The following is a 20588-nucleotide window of genomic DNA, read 5'->3' as shown; positions in this document are numbered from 1 at the left end:
ACACTCTCATCGCCGCCGGCGCCCTCCCCTGCAGGCTTCCCAGCTGCTGCCTTGGCCAGGTTCCCACCCCTCACCTGCCCTGGACCCGGATGACTGAGCCGAGCCCCTGAAACCATGGGCACCTGTGAGCCGCCCCCTCAGAGCTTCGGTGCCAGACTTCTCGTTCCGTTTGTGCTTCTCGCTTGTCAGCCAACCCTGGGCCGGGTGGGCCACGTCAGCCACAGCTTCACACAGCGGGAGGTGAGCAGGCCGGCAGCAGGGACCCCAGGGTCAGCAGGAGGCAGGAGCCAAGGACACAGAGGCCGCTGTTGGCAGGCAAAGCCAAGGAAGGGCCTCTCCCTGGGCCTGTAGGAGGGGCTGGCCCTGGAGACCCTGTCCCTCAGCCCAGGGACCACATTACGCTCCTGCCCTTGGACTGGGCCATTCTTCACGTGCCACTGAAGCCATCAGGTCTGCATGCGCTTGCTGAAGCACCCACAGGACCTTTGCACAGATGGCACGCTGCACCCATAGTGTGAGCTTTGGCTAGTGTAGTCTGGGCACAGCCTAGCAGGGCAAGTGAGTAAACCCAGAGGGATGAGCCTGGGTCCTAGGGTGCGGGACCCTCACGGGACCCAGAAGGCAAACTATCAGACATCTGATGCCTGGGCAGCACGGGGAAGCTGGCTCTGGAGGGCAGAGTGGATAGCAGCAGGCCAGGTCTGGCTTTGAGAGGGGTGGGCACCTGTGCTGCAGGACGAGTGTGCAGAGGAGATGTGGAAGCGAGACTGTTCCTGATGCTAAGAGGAAGCTGGAGAAAGACAGAAGGCACAGAGAAAGCCGGGAACTGGGAAACTGCTGCGGGAGAGAAGGTGACGGTGACCCCGCTGGTGACGGCCCTGGCCTGCCTGATAGGACTGCAGCACAGCACGTGCGCCGGAACCCAGGCCCCGTGGGGGAGTCACAGCTCGGCGGGCAGGAGCAGGCGCCAGCTGAAGACTGGGCGTGGGGGCCAGGCGGGCTTGATCGTCCTGCCCTGTCAGGAGGACCCCAGTGTCTGACATGCCCCGTGTTGTCACCAGGGAGTTGGCTCTGTCCTCAGCAGGCAAGAATTCAGCTCCTTCAGAGCCCACTTGTGCCCTTGGGGGTTGGCTGAGAAGGTGAGGCAGCATTTCAGGCTGCAGCTGGGGTGCCAGGGTGGCACAACCTCTCTGGCCCCCTTGAGGTGCAGCCCTGAGCTGCTGCAATGTCCAGCACACCTAGGGGGGTTGGCAGCCTCCACCTCCTACCTTGGTTCGCAGCGACCTCTGCCCCTTGGACTGCCGCAGGCCACCTTCTCCAGAGCCAGCCTCGTCCTTCTGGGCACTGCCCCTTGGCAGGGGTGGACCTCCCGTGCACCCATACCCAGTGGGGGATGGGGTCAAGGAGCTTCTGAGTGGTGAGGGTCTGGCCAAACCTGGTTGTACCCTCCCCGTTGTGTGTGTGCCCCCCAGAGAACTGCTGGGCAGCCTCTAAATCCGAACTCCAGGCCTGGCTGGCCGCAACACTCAGGGAGCATCCTCTGAGGCTCCGGGGACACTGAGGCAGGCCAGCCTGGGGGAAGTGTCCCTCAAGGCCTGCCTGAGGCTCCACAGCCGAAGGCCATGCCCTCCTGTGTTGGGGTGTCTCTGGGTCAGAGGTAGTGGGCTGCCGCTCCAACCCCTGCTTTCTCGGTGAGGGCTAGTATTGAGCAGGGGAGCAGGCAACACCAGGCTGGCCTGATGGCCAGGGGCCACTTCCATAGCCACTGCTCCCGAGTCCGGGCAGTGGCCTTCCAGCCTGGTGGGCAGGGTGCAGATGGGAGTCTCCCAGCAGAACCCTCTAAAGGGTCAGGCTGTGCCAAGCCCCCAGAGCCACAGGTGACACCTGCTCAGCATGAGGGCCCCAGGAGGGGCCACAAAGTGTGGCTTTTCTGGGCTGCTGGGTGGGCTTCTGCCCAGGACTTTGGCATTGTAGTCCACAGGGCAATGGAAGGTCGGATACTACACATGGCCCAAGGAAGAGCTTGGGAGAGTGAGCTTAGCCATTATGGGGGTGTCTGTGTTGGGCATGGAGGGGTGCCTGGCCCTGCCATCCTGGGCTGTGGATACAGTCTCTTTGCAGCTGGTCCTCGGAGGGAGTCCAAGGCCCGTCCTGCTCAGGGCTTGAGGGGAGCATGTTCAGGGTATGCCCCGAGGCATCCTGGGGGAGCTGACAGGATGGGTGCTCAGCAGCTACAGTTCCCCAGGCCTCTTTAGATGGCAGTGGGTAGGGTATGGGTGTGAAGTGTGGTGCTGGGTGTCACAGGCAGTGGGCTCAGGGGTGATACTGTGGCATGGTGTGCGGGCTGGGCCAGAGGCAGGACACTCAAGTCAACCATGCTTGCGGACAGACTATGCTGCTGGACTTGGGAAGGGACACTGTGTCAGGTGGACGTGAACTCAGTGGCCAGGTGTCCTCCTCAGTGCTGACTGCTAGTGGGAATAAGCTGGGGAGTCTGCTGGAGAAGACAGGTGCTGAGCGCATGACCCAGAAAGGGGGTCCTCCTAGGGATGCTGACCCAGGTCATGTCCAGAGTGAGGGTGCCAGGGTGGGGGCCCTGTGAGAGTCTCCCCGCTCTGTGTACCTCTTGGGAGGGCCCTGGTGGCCTTGTGACCATCATTGCAGGAATCTCGGTGGCTTTCTCAAGGACCGGGCAGGAAAGATCCTGGGGACAGCGATGCGGACAGGGTTCGGTGTACAGGTTCTGGGGATCTAGTCTGAACTCAAGCAGGGCAAGCAGGGCTGATTCCCTTGTAGTAGGCATGGAAAGAGGGGCAGAGGCCTGGAGATGGGGCGGCATGTTGAGGTCACCCCTGGACGTGCCCTGGGTGGGGGGTCTGGGGTGACTCCTGGGTAGGCCTAGAGCTTGGGGCTGCACTAGGGATGGATGGGAGTGCATTCATGCTCCCTAGAACAGGCAAGAACTTTAAGGGAAAACCGGAGTATGGAAGTACTGGTGGTGAGTGGACCTGAGGGAAGGCCTCAAGGGGATTTGCAGGTGCTTTCCAGGCCTTGGCCCACCCCCCCTTTGACACAAGGTCTCACTATGGAGTTTAAGATGGTCATGAACTATGTAGCCCAGGCAGCTCTCCTGTCTCAGCCTCCAAGTGCTGGGATTACAAGGGCACAGCACCACCACTCCCAGTCTCTGGCCCTTGTAAAAAGGCCATCATAGATAAGGCAGATGACTGTCCCAGACCCCATGCTAGCCCCTGCTCCTGGGCCCAGGCCAGCCTTGGTGGGCCTTGATGGGGTGCCTGTGGACCCTGATTTTGAAGATCAATATTCTTCGCCTTCAGCGTACACTTGTGCATGCACTGGGGCTAGAACCCGAGCGCTTTTTTATTAGATGGGGTCTCACTAACCCACCCAGGATTGTTTTTAATTTTGATCCTCCCACTTTGGCCACCCTCAAGCCTGGGATTATAGCAGTCCAAGGACACACCTGGCTGACCGTTTAGTTTATTCTTGTGCAAACCCAGGCCTGTGGTCATCCCTCGAGGGCTGGCTGGGAGGCAGACAGCTTCAGCCCCACCCCAGCTTCCGGTTGTTGCCCTCTGGACCAAGTCGGGGAGCCCAGCAGAATGGGGTGTGTGTGTGTTCTAGACTAGAAGGGTGAGTGGCCATCCAGTCGCGGCGCAGTCTGCGGTGGGCTGGATCGGGCCGGGCAGTCCCCAGGCACGAGCTCCGCAGCGGCTCGGCTCGGCCAACTCCCGGTGTTCCACTCCCGGTGTCCCGGGCCGCGCGGCCGGCGCCTGTCACTTCACGTGCTCGGCGGCGTGAGAGGAGCAGTAGTACTTCTTGTGCGCGATGAAGGTGGACAGGCTGCTGAACCGAATGTTGCACAGGCGGCAGTAACGGTAGCCGCCGATTGCGGGCGGGCCCTTGCCAGGCGTGGGCGCGCCCGGGTCGGCGGGGGCCTCGGCGGGTGCGGGCGGCGGGGACGGAGAGCGCGGCGGGGGGCTGCCCCGAGGGGCGCGCTCTGCCGGCGCGCGGGGCGCGGGGCCGCGCAGGCCGTGCACGCGGCGCAGGTGCTCCACCAGGTCTCCGCGCGCGCGCCCGTTGGAGGGGCAGTAGGGGCACACGGCAGCCGGGCGCAGCGGCGCGGCGGGGCACGCGTACTGCTTGTGCGTCAGGTAGGCCTCGAGGCTGTGGAAGCTCACGCGGCACGCCGTGCACTCGTGGTAGTCGGCCAGGGCGGGCAGCGCGGCGGGCGCGTCCGGGGGCTGCCGGCGCGGCCGCTTGCTCAGGTCGATGGGGCCGTCGGCGGCGGCGGGCGCGGGAGAGCGTGCGGGGGCGGGACCAGCACTCCCACTTCCGCTTCCGGGCTGCGGCGAGACGGGCGGTTCTGCTGCGGGGGCGTGGCCAGCCGCCGGAGGGGCGTGGCTGGATGGCGCGGGGGCGTGGCCAGGTGGGTGCAGCTCGTACAGCTTTCGGCGCCGGCGCGTGCGCACGGGCGGCGTGGTCAGCGGGGGCGCCACTGGCCCCGGAGCGGGTGCTGCTGCGGGTGGCCTGCGCGGCGGCGGGTCGTGGCGCGAGGCGCAGTAGTAGCGCTTGTGCACCGTGTAAGTCTCGTGGCGGCTGAAGCGGATGTTGCAAGCCTCGCACAGCGTGCGGCTGGGGTCGTCCTCTGCGTCATCCACCGAGCTGCCCGGGCTCTGGCTGCCCTCGCTGCCCCGGCCGGGCGCCTCGGCCTCTGGCGTTACCGAGCCCCCCGTATCGTCCTCGCGCACCCCGGGACCGGGCGGCGATCGCGGCGCCTCGGGCTCGGAGGGCGTGCCCGGTGTGGCCTTGGGCCTGCGCGCGGCGGGTGCGTCCTCGGGCGCGCGGCGGCCAGAGCAGTAGAGGCGCTTGTGCACATAGAAGTTGTTGACGTTGTTGAAGGTGATCTCGCACTCGAAGCACGTGGCGCCCTTGGTCCCCGTCAGCAGCGCGGCCGGCGGCCCCGCGCCCTGCTGCAGCCGGCTGTGCACCAGCTCTGACATCTTAGCCAGGATCTCCGAGGCCTGGGGCGCCGTGGGGCCCGAAGCAGCGCCCCCGTCGGGCGCGAACACGAGCTGCGGCAGAAACAGCGTGCTGGCCACTGCCAGCTCTCCGGGCGCGGGGCTGGCGCCTGGTGTGGGGCTGCGCAGCTTTGCCTTTACGCGGGTCGCACCGGGGCTGTGCGGAGATGGCGTCCGCGATGGAGCCCGGGGTGCAGGCTCTGCCTGGCCTGACGCTTGGTCCGCCTCTGACTCCTCGGCAGCCTCAACCTTGACGCTCCTGGGGGTCGCGGGGGGCTCGCTGCTGCTCCCGTTCTGGGGGGCTGTCCTGGCCTCACCGTTGGTGGCCTCTACCAGGGCCTTCCTGTCCAGGCCTGGTGATGGGGTAGTTGCCAGGCCCAGGTCGGCGGAGGGCAGGGGTCCATGCACGGCACTGTGCTGCTGGAGGCCGGGGAGGGAGTCTGTAGAGAGATTACAGGGCACCTCAGGCCTGGCACTGTGGACAGCATGTCCTGCTATGCGGAGCCCAGGCACCCCGCGGCTGCTCACCTGTGGGCAGCTTGGCAGCTGGGTGTGCTGGACCTGGCGAGTAGATCTCACCCTTGGAGCCTGGCTGGCAGACCATGTGGCTGGTCACCAGGTGGCTGTAGAGGATGTCCCGAGTGGTAGAGATGAAGCCACAGCTGTGACAGACACCTGTGGGACATGCGTGGCGGTCAGGGCCCTGGGACCGAGGTGTATGTACTCCCCCACCCGCACAGCCCACCTACCGCTGAGCGTGTCTGTGTGCACCTTGAGGTGACGCTCACAGTTGGCCTTGGTGGTGAAGGCCGACAGGCAGATGAGGCACACGAAGGGCCGCTCTCCTGGAACACAGGGACATGTGGTATGGCTTCCCGGCCCTACCCCAGGGACCAGGAGGGCAGGCCTGCACCCAGGTCCTGACTAGCTCGGAGGCTCTCCATCCTGGCCCTTGCCCAAGGACCTCGAGGGGTCTCGGGTGTGACCGCAGCTGTACCACAGTCCCTGTCTGCAGCAGGGTACGGTTCCCTGCCGAGGGCCTGGGGCCCAGGGGCCAGGGCAGGCATGCGGCTCACCGCTGTGGCTGCGCATGTGGATCTCCAGGGAGCTGGCGCTGGGGCAGCTCTTGCGGCACTGGGGGAAGGGGCAGATGCGCTCGTTGGGGTACGGCTCCTTGGGCTTGTCCTCTGCGGCCGTCGTGGCCGGGGAGCTGGCACCTTGGCGGCTGGCGCAGTAGTAGAGGAGGTGGGCTTGCAGATTGCGCTCGCTGCGGTACCAGATGCCACAGTCCTTGCACGGGAAGACGTCCTCTGTGGGAGGAGGCTCAGGGTGGGCAGTGGCCTCTACAGAGAGGGCCTGGCTGGACAGCCCCTGGAGAGCTGGACCTGTCCTCCTCTGGCTTGCCCTGACTGTCCTTTGATAACCCTGACCTCTACCTCTGGGCCAAGGACATGCTTGTGGGCACTGAGGAATGTGACACGGCTGTGTGGGTGAAGATAGGAGCGGCAGCTGCAGAGGGTCCTGGTGCACAGCCTGGAGGCTGGGGCCACAGCAGTTAGGACAGTGTCCCTGTCCCGCTGGTGCCTCTGTGTCTGATGGTGCTGTGGATGGCCAAGGTGGCGCACTGGGCAAATTCACCTCAAATGCTGCTTCTGTTAAGTCTACTGGGGGTTTGGGACCCCGGATCCTTGGGGCTATGAGGATTTCTCTGGTGTGTGTTCTTTGTGTACAGCAGGATTTTATGTTACTTTGTTTTTGTTTTTTGAGAGGGCCTAACATTATAGTCCAGGCTGGCCTCAGACCCATCACGGAGCCCAGGCTGGCCTTGAACTCATGGCAACTCTCCTGTCTCAGTCTACAGATACAGCGGGCCTTCAAGTGTTCTGTCTGCCGCCTCCCACCTAGGTTCTATGCTGTCTGCCGGCAGGCCTCCGCAGGGACGCTGTGACCAGCTGGCCCCAGGGCCCTGGGTTCCCCACCTGGCTGTTGGGTTAGTTCCCCATAGGGATCTGGGTGGAGATTGTGGCTTCCTCAGCCCGTCCAACGTGGGTCTTGAGTCTCTGCCTCACAGCTGCAGCAGCCTGGGTCATTGTCCTGCTCGGTGTCCACCAGCAGGCTGCCGGGGTCCCCTCCCACCCCCCTCCCACCCCTTCTAAGGACCAAAGCCCTGGCCAGGGGATGTGGTCACTGTGTGTCTGGTGGACTGTGCCTGGGACATCACTGCCTGGAATGAGGTGTCCATGTGCAAACCCAAGAGCCCAGGGGGGCTGGAGTAGGCAGGTAAGTGGACAGTGGGACCCTGCCTGACCTCTGCCCTGGCTTCTGTTGGCCTCCTGTCTCCCTCAGACCTCGATGCTCACCTGCAGGACGGAGACCAAGCAGCCTCAGTCTGCACGCTGCCCCCTTCCTGCCCACTGCCTTCCCTGTCCTCACCTGCACCCCACTCCTGGTGCAGGCAGCCCGAGCACCCTGCTGCCAGGCGCGGTGTGGCTGTTCCCTCAGGTCCTGCCACAGGGCCTGCCCCGTCCTGCCGCTCACATGGGTGCTCGGTGTTTGTGCGACGAGGAAGTCCTTTCCTCACAGCCCCTCAGCCTTGGGTTGGTGACCCAGGCCACAGGCTGGGGTCCTGTAGTGACCCTCGTGTCCCTAGGTTTGGCTCCTCTGTGTGCTGTCCGTTGCTGGCCTGGCCCCTGTCCTAGCTGAGCTCTCCTGCCGGTGTCCTGCCTCAGCTCTGTGCTGTGTCCACTCGCTGGCCTACAGGGAGTCTAGTGCACCTTTTCGTCTTTTAACTTGGTGCTGGGATGGAACCAGGGCCTCACATGCTGAGCCCCACCTGTGTCCTTTAGGCTCCCCCCCTCTGGTGGGGTGGCCCCTACTCACTGTTGATGACTGCTGTGGCGAGGATGGATGCCATGCCGGCCTGCTGGGGCAGCAGCTGGATGTCCGGGAGCACTGGGGCAGGGCTCTTGGGCTCCGCTGGCTCCTCCTTCACAGGACAGCTGGGGGTGTCTTGGGGCTCAGCTGTGAGCAGCACACACAGAGCTTCGCCTGCAGGCACTGGCCTGGTGATCCTGCACCAGAGGCTGTCATCTGGGGGGCACAGGCATGACGCTGGGATGGTGACGCTGGGTCCCCACCTGCTCCTAGGCCCTCCCTCTGTAATACTGGGACGAGAGCAGGACCCATGGCCACATGGGGGGCAGGTGCCTGGTTCCTTCAGTGTGCTGCTCTGCCCACATGTGAAACTGTGGGACCCGCTGGATGGGGTGGGGTGCTCACACCTGCCCAGGGGCTCCAGTCTGGTTCCCTGTTTCAGTGGTCAGGCTTGGCTGTTCCCACAGCGGCCTCTAGGGGGCAGCCTAAGCCAGTGGAACTGGGACAGCTGGTCTCCCTCCTGCCTGGCCCCCTGTGCTAGGACGAGGCTCTGCTGACAGATGGATGCTGTGGGAGTGCCACGTCCTCGGTGCTGCCCAGCCCTGCCAAGCGCTGGTCACCACTGAAAGGCCTTGTCTTTGCAGAAGTGGAAACCCACACTGACCACTGGCCACCAACACCCTGGCCTTGAGTCCCAGAGTAGGTGGCCTCCCAGAGCTGGCTCAGCCCTGCCTGCTATCTGAGTCCACTTTGGGTTGGGGTGGGGTTCTTTCTGCCAAACAGGTGTGGAAACTGAGACACACAGGTAAAATGCTGGCCCAGGTCTTGTGCAACTGAGCGCTCTGTTGTCCTGACATGAGCACTGTCCAAGGCCAGAAGAACTGTGGGGACCCCTTGCCTTGCCCAGTCCCAGGAGGGGGAGGTGCAAGGGGACCAGGTAAGATAGGCACCAGGCCAATGCACCTCCTCTGCCTCCGTTCCCCAGGGGAGGACAGGCCCCAGCTGGCCTGGGTATTGCCCTGTGTCCCCCCACTGAGAAAGGACACCGCTGGTGGCCAGCCCTGGGCCAGTCAGCACCTAGAGCTGGGCCTCAGGAGAGGTCACCAGTGGATGGGGGCGGTGCAGTGTCCCCCAGCTGCCTGGGCCCTGTCATGGAGTGTTGGCCTCTAGGAGCAGCTCCCAGGGACGCCACCCCCACAGAGCATGGTTTCCCTTTCAGGCCAGCCCAAGCAGGGCTGGTGACCCCCGACCTCCGGAAGGCCAGGATGGGGACGCGCCACATGATACCAACCCTTCCTGTAGATCTCTGCGTTGGCGTCGGCCTCAGTCGGGGCCTGGGGCAGCGTCTTCAGCCAGCACGCCTGGTCAGTGAGCAGCAGGGTCAGGGCCGGGCCCTGGGGAGGGAGGGAGTGGTCAGCTTGGGAATCGCTGGGGACAGTTTCGGAAGTCTGAAAGCTGATGGGACCCTGGCCCTCGTCCTGGCAGCTTCTGTGGTGGACACTGGATTCTTGTGGCAGCCACAGAGCTGTGTCATATCTATGTCCCCTCCACGCTGACAACTGTGTCCCACACCAGAGAGCCTCGCTCGAGCCAAGCTTCTGCCCCTCCACCTCCCTGTACCCAGACCAGTGACACCATGTTGAGTCAGCCCTGGGCCCACCCAGCCTTGCTGTCTCAGAAAGCAGGCAATGTCCCTCCCCACCTCACAGGTGGAGAAACTGAGGCATTGGCTGGGAAGGCACAAGCCTGAGCCCCAGCCATGCTGTCCACAGTTTATTCTGTGCCTGGCAGGAAGCTCGCTCCAGCTCGGCCCCAGGCCTGGTCCCCAGCCAGGGCACAGGAAATGTGTGTGTCCCTAACCTGAGAAGCCTGGTATTGAAGTGGGCAGGTGGGTGGACAGGGGCCCTTGTCCCCTCCTGCACACTGAGCCCTGCTCCCGACCCCCTGGTCTGCCACCCCGGGGAGGGGGTGTCCCTGATCTTGACCTCCTGGAGGCCACCATGCTTGGCCTTTCTCTCTGAGCCTTCACTTGGTGTTGAGAATTTTCTTTTTTTGGTACTGGGAATTGAACTTGGATTTATGCTGGTCAGGCAGGGACTTGTGCTACTGAGCTACATCCTCAGCCCCAGCCAGGGCCTCCCCTCCCATCTCCTCAAATCAGTGGCTCTAATCAGACGCCCGCTGCGCTATGACTGTGGACCAATGCCACTGCTGCCTGCTGCTCCCGGCCTGTGGACCAGGAGGCGTGAGACGGTTGGCCCAGGTTGGAGAGGGCATCTCGCCTTGAGACCCCTCCACGTGATCCCGTGGGGTCAGAAGATGAGGCCTGTGGCAGGGCCAGTGACACGGCAAGGCCGTGCTCCTGCACCAGCGCCTGCTGCCCTGTGGTGGGAGGTGGTGAGGAGCGGGCCTGTGCTGGTGGGCAGAGTCCCCCCCATGGGGCTGTGGGAGGAGGGGGAGGGACATGGCCCTGTGGCATGTTCCGCCCCGTCTGTGGGGGCCTGGGCCATCTCTGCAGCCGTGTCCCCCAGGGAGCGCGCAGTCAGGAGTCCCAGGAGTGCTGCCTGCCGGGTGCTGCTTTCACTTCCCCTTGGCCAGCAGGACCAAGTGTCCAGGACAGGGCGCTGGGCCTTGGGGCTGGGCTGTGCAGGGAGGCCTGGAGTCTGCTCTGGTGCAGCGTGGAGGAAGGGCCCTGGCACCCAGCACCCCCGAGGGGCTCCACCAGGTGCAGGGCACGGTGGGAGCTGTGTGCCCTCTGCAGGCTGCTTGTGGTCACGGCTGGGGCGGGCGGGGGGCTGGCCCTGCACTCTAGCCAGGGACCTGATCCGGGCGCGTGGCACCAGGGCTTGGGCCTCCCTGCCTCGGCCTTCCGAGTTGCTAATGAATATTAATGAGCCGAGGATGAGAAAATTAATCTGGCTGATCCTTCGATGGGTGCCACGGTAACGATATGAAATCTAATTATTCGTCCCAATATTCCTAAACCCTCAACTCGAGACTGACAGCCCGCTCGGCTTAGTGCTTATCGGCCTCGGAAGCAGCGTGTTTGCCACACGATAAGCACGCGGGACTCTGCTGACGCTGCACAGCGCTCCTCGGGGGACGCCGGCCCACGCACCTCGGCAGCGCAGGGAGGCAGTGGGCACTCAGGAGGGCCAGCCTCCCGCCCAGGTCCCCTGGCTCCCGTGCCCCGGGAGGGGCAGAAGGCTGGAGGGGCAGGGCCTGAGTCTCCAGCCCCCTGCACAGCACCAGGCTAGGCAGCCACACCCTGAAGTCACCCGGGGCTGGCCTCCCTCGGTGGGGGGCGAAGCCTTCTGAGGGCGGATGTGGCCAGCCCTGCTGGCTGACTTTCTCTTCCCACCATCACTTTTTCTGCCCCTTTTCCAGACAACCCTGAACAGGAGCCCACTTGGGTGTGCTAAAGCAACAGGCACTCACCTTGCCCTGTGCACGGGCAGCTGGGCAGCCCTGGCCAGGCCTCCTGTCCAGACAGCAGGAGACCAAGGCTGCAGCTGCCCCCTGCCCTGCCCCAGGCTCAGGCTGGGGTGGGCCTGGTGTCTGCCCTGCACCCTGCCCCTAACAGTCCCTGTCCCTTCTGCCCAGGATGCCACTTTAAATTCTCCCGTGGAGCTGCGATTGCTCCCGCTTCCCTCAACAAAGAGGTCAGTGTCCTGCCTCTGCTGATAACCATCAGAAACCCTATCTGCTCCGCATCCGCAGTGATGGCTTCTCCAAGGCTGATCCCGAGCCCCTCTGTCCAGCACCCGGTGAGGACAGGGAGGGAGGTGGCCATTGGGGGGCCAGGCCAGGGGACAGGTGGCTCCTGAGGCCCGGAGTAGCTGCATGCAGGTCACAGTGGCAAGTGCATGCTGCCCACAATGTCCTCTAGCTCTGTCAGCGCCCTGCCCTGCACATTACAGCCTTGTGCTATGGCCTCACCCCAGACATGTGAGCTCTATGCATCCTCCAAGCTTTGCGTCCACGCTCTGTCCACCCAGCACAGTCCTTGTGGGCCAATTGTGTGCTAGGGGATGGGGGCATGGCCCACCCTGACAGTGTTCCCAGGCTCTGAGTGTTGGGTGAGTGGCAGGCACTGTCCTGTGCCCTGGAGGGGAGGCTAGGTGTGTGTGCCCTGTGCCCTGACTAAGCCCCTCTGTGCTACCCCCGTCCTCTCCCTTGGGATGGCCCTTGCCCAAGTCTCTCTGAGCTCCTGTTGTGTTCCTGCTGCTGCAGGAAGGAAGGGTGCCCGGGACCCCAAAAGGGCCTCTGGTCCCCCTCCCTGCCTGTCCTTGGGGCTGCTCTGCTAAGGGCCAGGATGATCGCCCTACATCCCATTAGCTGTGCCCCCCAGCAGAGCATGATGGGCAGATGGCAAGAGCAGTACTGCCACCAGGGTGCCAGGGGCTCCAGTGCCATTGAGGCCAGAGAGGCCTTGCTGCATCGGCCAGCACTGCCCATGGTGCAGCCTCAGATGTGGCCGCTGGACAGGGAGGGAGTGAAGTCACGTGTGAGGTGAGGGTTGCATGTGAGCTGCCAGGTGGGTGGGCTCGGGACCAGGACAGGACAGCTGGCAGGGTCCTACTGGCTGGTGGGACACAGGCTGACAGCTGGTGGCCACGGAGTGCACTGCCGCACAGTCAGTGCCTGGCCTTCAAGGCCAGGCCTGGGGCTGCGCTGCTGTCCACGCCTAGCAGTGAGGTCCAGGTGCACAGGGAGCAGCAGGTCCTCTAGTGGGAAGAGGATGGGCTCCCATGCGGGGGAGGAAGCGGCACAGACGCTGGGCCGGATGTCTGGAAGTCACCGGAGGTGGACACAGCCGGGGCAGCGGGAGGGATCCTTCCCAGGCCATGCCCTGTCCATTCCAGAAGGGTCTGACTCAGCCGCCCAGCCCCGCTGTGAGGCTTTGGCTGGGGTGTGTCCTGCCAAGCGTGAGCTCTGCCCTCCTAGTGACCCCTGTGCCATCCCCCGGGCACCCTACACTCGGGCTGTGTGGGCTGAGCTGAAGGCCACTCCACCACCATCCCTGAGCCAGCAGAGGCTTCTCAGGCTGAGCTGCCATGAGCTTTTGCTGGGCTCACGGAGGCTGTGATGGGCCGGGAGGAGGCTGTGAGGGACAAGGGGACGGGGGAAGGGGGCAGGACCAACGGTGGGCCGAGAGCTGGGTTCTGTGCTTGCTCACCCACTGCTCCCTCGGCCCTCCACCGTCTGCGTACTCACAGGCCCAGGCGGTCACCTGCTTATCTGTCCACCTGTGTGTCCACTCACCCATTCCCCACCCAGTCCTTTGTCCATCTGCCCACACCCTGCCTACCACCATGTACCATCATCCATTGCCCTTCTGTGCATCTCCGCTGGCCCCTCGCCCATCCATCCTTCGTCCCCTCCACTGTCACCTTGCTGTCTTTGTCCTTCGATCTGTCCACCCACCATCTGCCCACCATGCACGTTCCTGCTGTATCTGACTGTGAGTTCTGGAGCTGGCTGGACCCTGGGGGTCCTGCCCAGTGCCTGGAACCCGTGGCTGGCTCAGAGCAGGCAGCACGCTGGTGCCTGGCCAAGACACTGAGTCCTCGGGTTCCCTCGTGGGGCTCCTTTCCGGGGGCCGTGTGGGGAGACCCGCTCCCCAGCGTACTCCCCGCAGCCTGCAGCAGATGGGGAAGGGGTGGCCACGCGGTCCCCTACCCCCATGGGGAGAAGGCAGGATGCCCGGCCGGGCGGCTGATAGGACCATCTGGGCCCGGCGGCGATGTCTTCCTCAGGGTGGCTCGGGAGAGGGAACTGGGGCCCATCAGCCAAGCTGATAAGGCGACCGCTGAGACACTAGCAAAAATATTTAGACAATAAATGAAGTATCGGAAAGGCGCGTATCTTTCAGAGATCAATCATCAGTGCGGTGTCTGGACGGTCGGCGCCACGGCGGAGATAGGGCCTCCCGGGGAGATAAGGGTTAATCGCGGATTTCATTCTGCTGGAGATAGTGGGTCGGGGAGAAGGAGGGGCTGCTTCCTGCTCAGCTCACAGCCGCACCCCACACTCCCACCCAGCCCCCAGGGGAGGGTCTCAGCCCGAGAGGTCTCCCAGCTGACCTGCACCCAGGCCCGGGGAGTGGGCTCCTGTGGGTAGGGGGGCCTTGGCACCTGCTCTGGGAAGTTGGAGCCCAGCCCCATGCTAGGGAACTTGTAGTGCTGGGGTAGGCACACGGTACTCCAATTTTCCCTCCACGATTTGTTCCTGGTGCCTCGGCAGTTGCCCGAACCTCTCAGAGCCTCAGTCTGGGCATCTATAAAATGGGCACTGCAGCACCTGCCCCAAAGGCTGGGGGTTTGAAATGTGGGGTACAATCTTGTCTATCTAAGTCTGGGATGGCGGTTCCAGGAAGAGCGGGGAGAGGCCCAGAGCAAGGACGACCCTGCTGTGGACCACACCTGCCTCTGCCAGTTATCATGGAAGGGTTTTCCTGATGCTTTGAGGGTTCAGAGATGGAGCCAGGGGTCCGTCCACGCATGGCTGCCTCGTTCCACCCAGCTGACACCCCTCAGCATCCCCGCCTCCCAGGAGGGCTGCCAGTGGCTGCCTGCTCACCTCGGGCGCTGGGGAGCTCACTGCCTGCAAGTGGCTCTGGACACTGCCCTTCTCCCCACAGAGGCCCATACTGTGCTTGGCTGTGGTGCCAGCGCCATGCTGCCCACCCAGGCAGCAGCCTCCTTGCTGTGGCAGTGCTGAAATCATGCCACGCAGGGCCAATCTTTAGTCTGCCTGACTGCCCCACTTAAGCTTGTAGCCCTGCTGCCCACCCCCCCACGGCCCCCAGGCTCCAAGTCCTGCTGCAGGTCCCAAAGGCTCAGGCTGGGCAGGTGCTGGCCTAGGACAGTGAGGAGGGAGCCTGGCCCAGCCTCCCACCCCACAGCAGAAAGGCTGGGTGGGCAGCCCAGGGGCCTCAGCGGGCAGTGTGACACCATTAGAGGTCCCGCTCATGGCAGAGGTAGCTGCGGAGACTGAGGGCTCAGGGTCCTGGGGTCTGCAGCTGGGGGTCCCTCCTGCTGCTCCCCACCAGCCCCTGAGGCATTGCTGCAGGTGGGGACAGGATTCTAACTTCAGGCCAGTCCTGGGTGGAGCTACAGACATAGCCCCTGGGCTTCAGGTGGAGAAGCACCATTGCAGCTCTGTGCCCCTCAGGACCCAGACACCAGCACTGTATGGATAGCCTGGGTCAAGCCACACCTGAACGCCACCTCCGGAAATCAAAAACTGTCAAGCCTAGCTGCACCAGTGTGTTGTGGTGCCTGAACCTGGGCTTAAAGGGATGAACCCAGTGCCACTTGGCCCCCAAATGAGCATGCTAGGCCCAGGACATGCCTCTCAGGCACTGTGTAGACAGCCTTCCTACTTCCGTGCGGCCTGCCTATGCTTACTGGCACTGACACCTTTCTCGGCATCAGAAAACCCAAGGAGGACAGGAGTGGGCTGAGCTCACCCTCAGCTCAGCGAGCTGTGTGAGCTGCTACTCCAGCCGTGGGCTTGTCCTGCACGCAGGTTTTGCTCGGCCATCCCCACTGCTCCTCCCATCTGCTCTCCACTGTTCCCTCAGCAGCGCTGAGGTCACCCCCTGCAGGAGCTCAGGCGGTGCACTCCGCCCTCTGGCCCCAGTCCTGAGCCCGTGTCCTAGGCCGCTCGCCCCGAGAGGTGGTAGTGACCAGGGTGCTTACCGGTTCCGCCTGCCCGGGGGACGATGCCCTGGGCTGGATGCTTCCATGGAAGGGGCCCCAGGACAGGCCCTCAGCGAGGCTAAGTCGGGCGCGCATGCACATCCGTCCATCCCGCAGCTCCAGTTCCAGTTCCTCTGTGGGGAGACAGGTAGGGTGAAGGCATTTGGCTTGGGGATCCCAGCAGTCCTCCCACAGCACCCCGACCCTTGCCCACCCCCAGAAGTGTGCGCCTGGCTGGCCCTGCTGTGAGCCCCAGGCCACTACACTCTTGGAACCTGGCCAGTGGGCTGAGCAAAGCCCCCTGCCATTCGCCCGCTTTGGGCTGCGGAGGGAAGTGTGGTTTGTGGAAACAGTTCTTTGAAATGTAATCCTGCTAGGGATTCGAGGAGGGTGCGTCCTGGATTAGCGAGTGGCCTTAAATCCAGCATGAGTGTCTTCGTAGGAAGAGGGACAGAAGCTGCGAGAAGGGGGCCCTGCAGCCTTGGGTTGGGGTGCGGCCCCGCACACGCTGACCTGGGCACCTGTGCTATCCCTACCAGCAAACTCCTGAGCAGCCAAAGTCTCACAGGGCCTGGTTCCTCCCACTGCCTCCCAAGGCCACGCCCCTGGGCGGAGCCCATACCCTACATGGCCACGCCCCCGGGACAGCTGCCCCTGGCCTGGTCTGGGCAACTGCCAGGGCTGCAGCCCACAGAGGCCTCACGTGGCAGGGCTGGGTCGCCTGGCCTGGCCTGGCCTGAGCACTGTGGTGGCCCCACTTCCTGGAACCCCACCGGGCATGCTGTGGCCTTAATGGGCCCGATGATCAGATAAGCGGCTGCCTAATGGCAGAGATAAGGTGTAAATACGCCAGGAGAGGTTCTAACTGGGTCTTTGTCTTCCCCAGGACAGATAAGGTGGCAGAGGACCAGCACCGAAAGGTAGGCGGCCCCATGGGCAGGCTCTGCCCCTTCCACCGCCACAGCTGCCCTCGATGGCCCACCCAGGACACCCTTCTACTTCTGGCTCGGTCTGGCACAGGGCCGGCCTACAGGGTGGCCGGGTCTGTCCATCCAGGCCAGCACCACGTGGCCCTCGTGGGGACACAGACACTTCCTGTGGAACTTGTCCCCTACATGAATGAGGACACTGGGCCGAGGTGCTCCAGCTGGCACTGGGTGGCAGGATCTAAACCAGACCCATTGCCGTCCTGGTGTCCCCAGGAGTCCCTGGACGTGCACGGTGCTTCCACCCTGCAGTGCAGCTGCAGAGCCCACCGGAGGCCAGCGCACCAGGCTCAGAGGGGCCTGCACTGCAGGAGCCTCTCTGTCCTCAGGTGGCTGAGCCTGCGGCCCACCTGTGCCCTGGGCCTCCTCCCAGTGTCCCTGCAGGAGGGGCTGGTCAAGGCAGCCCCAGCGCCAGCACCACAGTGCTCAGATCCACTCATCACAGCAGTGGGTGTTCAGACCCCTCCAGTGGAAGGAGGCGCCCACAGCAAATGACCCTGCTCCCTGACTGGAGCCCTGGCACCCACCCACCAGATGGGAGCCTGCCATGCGCTTCCCACGGGGCGACCCCTTCTACACACTGCGGGCAGAACCCCCCCAGGGCTGAGGGGGTGCAGGGAGAGCTGGGAAAGGTGGGGTGGGGTCTCAGGAAGACCAGGGTACGGGATGGAGACAGTCGGATGTCACCACGACTCACTTCCCTGGCCCAGGCCCCTGCTGTGGGTGGGTGCAGGGCCATGGTAGGGCCCTGGGTTAACAGGGGAGCACACGTGAACTCAGCCTCACCCCACTCCTGGTGCAGGGCACAATCTATGCAGCAGGCCTGGTGTCATCAGCACCATCCGCTCAAATAACCCAAAACACGACCAAACATGACCCAAATGACCCAAAACATGCTGTGTGTTTAAATAAGAAATATATCACGGTGACACACACCTTGTCATGAGTCCTCCTGAAATCCTCCCCCTCACTTTGAAAACACTCATCTCCTGCTTGTGGAAATCCTGTTTCCTGAAAACGTGGTCGGGACAGTGCCACGCAACAGAACCTTGGACTCCCGAACCACGTCGCTGCGTCCTCACCCGCCTCATCAGGGCTCCGCACCGAAGTCAAAGGGACCTCGACAGGGAAACCCGAGTCCACTGAGAACACCGAGGCAGCCTGGACAGCGCGGCTAAAGACCCTCAGGAAAGAGGGCTCCAGAGCGGCTGCAGACAGTGGGGAGGATGACGGGCCGAGTGTGTCGGGGGCCCGGGGGACCTTTGTGGTGACCTTTCCTCGCACTGTTCTTAAACTGCGCGTCCATCCATCGCACGTTTTGATCACCTCATGACCCTCCGGTTCCCGCTCCTGCTGCAGACCCTCATGCGGCCCACACAGGAACATGCAGGGCTGAAGCCCAGCGAGCACCTGGACAGTGCTGCCCAGCAGGAAGCAGAGCTGTTCCGGGGAGCTGGGCTGCTGCCTTGCAGGGCTCTGGGCACAGCTGAGGGCATGGAAGGAGGGTGAGGCCTGAGGTCTGTGGGCCAGGGACAAACAGCCGTGGGGACACCAGCCCCTCCCCACAGGACGCCTGGTATAGGGCGCCATGCGGTGACCACATGGACAGTGACCGCAGCTCAGCTGTGCCCTGTGGCTCATCTCTGCCTGGGGGCTCCTGGGAAACAGGTGGGGCACGGACAGCGCCCGTGGCGGGCCGTAGGGTGGGCTTCCCAGAGGAGGTGCCCTTTAGCACCAGCCAGGCCCTGATCACTCATTTCCTCGGCTGGACACGGGCTCTGCACCCAGGAACTGACCAGCCCGATGTCCCTCCTGGCCTCCACATGCCATGCCTTAGCCACAAGCCTGGTACCACTCGCAAGTGCTCATATGGGTGGGCACAGGGGAGACTGAGGCTCAGAGAGGTTAAGCACCCAGCCCAAGGGTGCACAGTGGGCAGCTGGGATTTGAAGAGTCAGGACCTGGGCACCCTTTTCCAGGTTGGTTTGCATGTGGCGACGCTGCCCACCTGGACTCAGTTTCCCCTCTGTAGCTTCTCCCCGGCTGGCTGGGGTGTCTGGTGGACCAGGCTCGCCGTGCAGGCCTGGCATGGGTATAGGACTGGCAGGCTCACTGTCGCACATATTACCTCCAGGGTAAGGGTGCCCGGGGACTCAGTGGCCTCTCGCCCTGGCCTCCTGAGGGACCAGACAGGAAGTTAGTGGCCTTTGCAGATTCCGTGTGAGACGTTCCCTCAGGACTCAGAGCCCTTGACAGTGTCCCTAGGTGGGGCAGGGGACGGGGCCTGGGCGCCACCAGCCTGTTTCCCAGGTGGGGCTCTCAGTGGTGGTCAGCGGGCCTGCTGCTCTTCCTCCCTGGGGTTCCCTCCTGTGCAGCAGGCCGGGCCCTGGCCCCAGCTGTCCCCACTTTACATGGCCAGCTGCACACCTGGGAATTGGCTGGAGGTTATAGCCAGCGTGTGGCCACTCTTCCTGACCACCCAGGGGGCTAGTCACCTGCGGGCCCCTGTGCCCCCACCAGCCTCCCTGAGGGCCACCCTGTCCATGCCAATGGCTGTGGCCTCTCGAGCACAAAGTCCGGCGGCCCTGAGCAGCGGCCTCCATGTGGTATGGGCGCCCACCTCGCCACCACAGCCCGGCTAATCTAATCGCCCATCACTCCCGCCCGGCCCCACCCTGCAGCTCCCACAGGCTGGGGAGCGGCCCTATCTCGGGGATCACGCTGTTTGCCTTTGATAAAAGTCACAGAAAAGGAAAGAAAAAGGAAGGAGGAGCAGGCTGGTGGGTTCTGGAAGACTCTGCGGGTGTGGGCACAGGTGGGGAGGATGGTGGGCACTGTGTGGGCCCTGGGCACATCTGCTGTCCCTGCATTCTGGACAAACTGGGAAATCCAGGCCCAGAGAGGGCAGTGACTCCCCGGGTGACTCAGCAGAGGGGGTGGACCAGGTGGGCAGTGTGCTCCCGGGATCAAGCTGTTCCTGAAGCCTAGTCTGGAAACAGAGGGTCCTGTGCTCACTCCCACTCTGACTGTGACATCTTCCACCAGGCTGGGGAGAACAGGAGGACTCAGCAAGGAAATGTCCAGCCCAGGGGCCTCTGTCCCCAGAGCCGGAGCCCCGGTGAGGCTCATACCTGCGGTGTGGTGAGTCCCACAGGGTAGCCAGGTACCTCCCAGCCAAGAAGTGGCAGAGCATGACCCTGAGAGGGCAGCAGGACCCCAGGCTTTACAGGAGCTGGCACAGGGAGGGAGACCACGGCTCCTGCTGGACCAGGCGGGAGCCTCTTTTCCCATGGGCCAATGATGTGTGCTGGGGGCCAGGTGCTGTGTGGTGGCACCTGCCCATAACCCCGAGTATCCTGGAAGGCTGAGGCAGGAAGATTGCAAGCAACTTAGCAAGAGCCTGTCTCGAAGCGAAAGACAAAAAGGGCTGGGAAGTGGCTCCTTGTGAAGGCTCAGGTTTGAGTCCGCGGCCCTGAAAACAGTAAAATAAATAAAACAAAAAATAAAACATGGGGCCAGACTAGTTGTGGTGGTGCAGATCTACAGTGCCAGCCATTCAGACAGTTGAGGCGGGAGGACCACAAGTTCCAGGCTGGTGTGGTGATTTAGGGAGACCCTGCTCACACGCGAGTCCACACACGTATGCTGCACACATGCAACCACGGCCAAGCCCAAAATGCAAGCACTCCCCGCCTCCACCTCATAACAGGGCTGGGGCTGTGGCTCAGGGCTGCATGGGCCTGATCTCCGCCCGTACCACACATGCGTGCCTGGGTGTTGCTGTCACCTGACTTGGACCTGAGAGGGGACTGCGGCACCAGCTGGTTCCTGTTGGCTAGGATGGCTGCTGCCCGGAGCAGTGGGGCCCGGCGGCCGTGATAAGCTGTACTCCACAGGGGCAGAGTGATGTGCTCTGCAGAGAACAGTGGCTGATGGGGATCCTGCTCTGCCCCCCTGGCTCCCTGGGACCCTGCACTCTC

General features: G+C 63.6%; 1 protein-coding gene across 3 annotated transcripts in view; it reads right to left on the bottom strand.

Moving 5' to 3' along the window:
- Positions 1-3485: 3485 nt before the first annotated feature.
- Zfpm1 (zinc finger protein, FOG family member 1) overlaps positions 3486-20588 on the bottom strand; it is a 46133-nt gene continuing 29030 nt past the window's right edge. For 2 of the 3 annotated variants that reach the window (XM_063247800.1, XM_063247799.1), the window contains exons 4-10: positions 15623-15756; positions 9208-9310; positions 7923-8132; positions 6119-6352; positions 5792-5887; positions 5571-5717; positions 3486-5482 (exon numbers count right to left, since the gene is read on the bottom strand). In XM_063247800.1, the coding sequence (XP_063103870.1) occupies positions 3798-5482; positions 5571-5717; positions 5792-5887; positions 6119-6352; positions 7923-8132; positions 9208-9310; positions 15623-15756 (2609 nt within the window). In that variant the 3' untranslated portion in view covers positions 3486-3797. Of the gene's footprint in view, positions 5483-5570; positions 5718-5791; positions 5888-6118; positions 6353-7922; positions 8133-9207; positions 9311-15622; positions 15757-18616; positions 18739-20588 lie in introns of those variants that run through there. The other variant, XM_063247801.1, reaches the window with a different exon arrangement.

The sequence above is a fragment of the Cavia porcellus genome, unplaced genomic scaffold (genome assembly GCF_034190915.1).
Source record: "Cavia porcellus strain 051 isolate PalLab524CR breed Dunkin Hartley unplaced genomic scaffold, mCavPor4.1 scaffold_4, whole genome shotgun sequence".
NCBI lineage: Eukaryota > Metazoa > Chordata > Mammalia > Rodentia > Caviidae > Cavia > Cavia porcellus.
The sequence above is the reverse complement of the archived record's forward strand: the minus strand, read 5'-3'. Positions and strand labels throughout refer to the sequence as shown.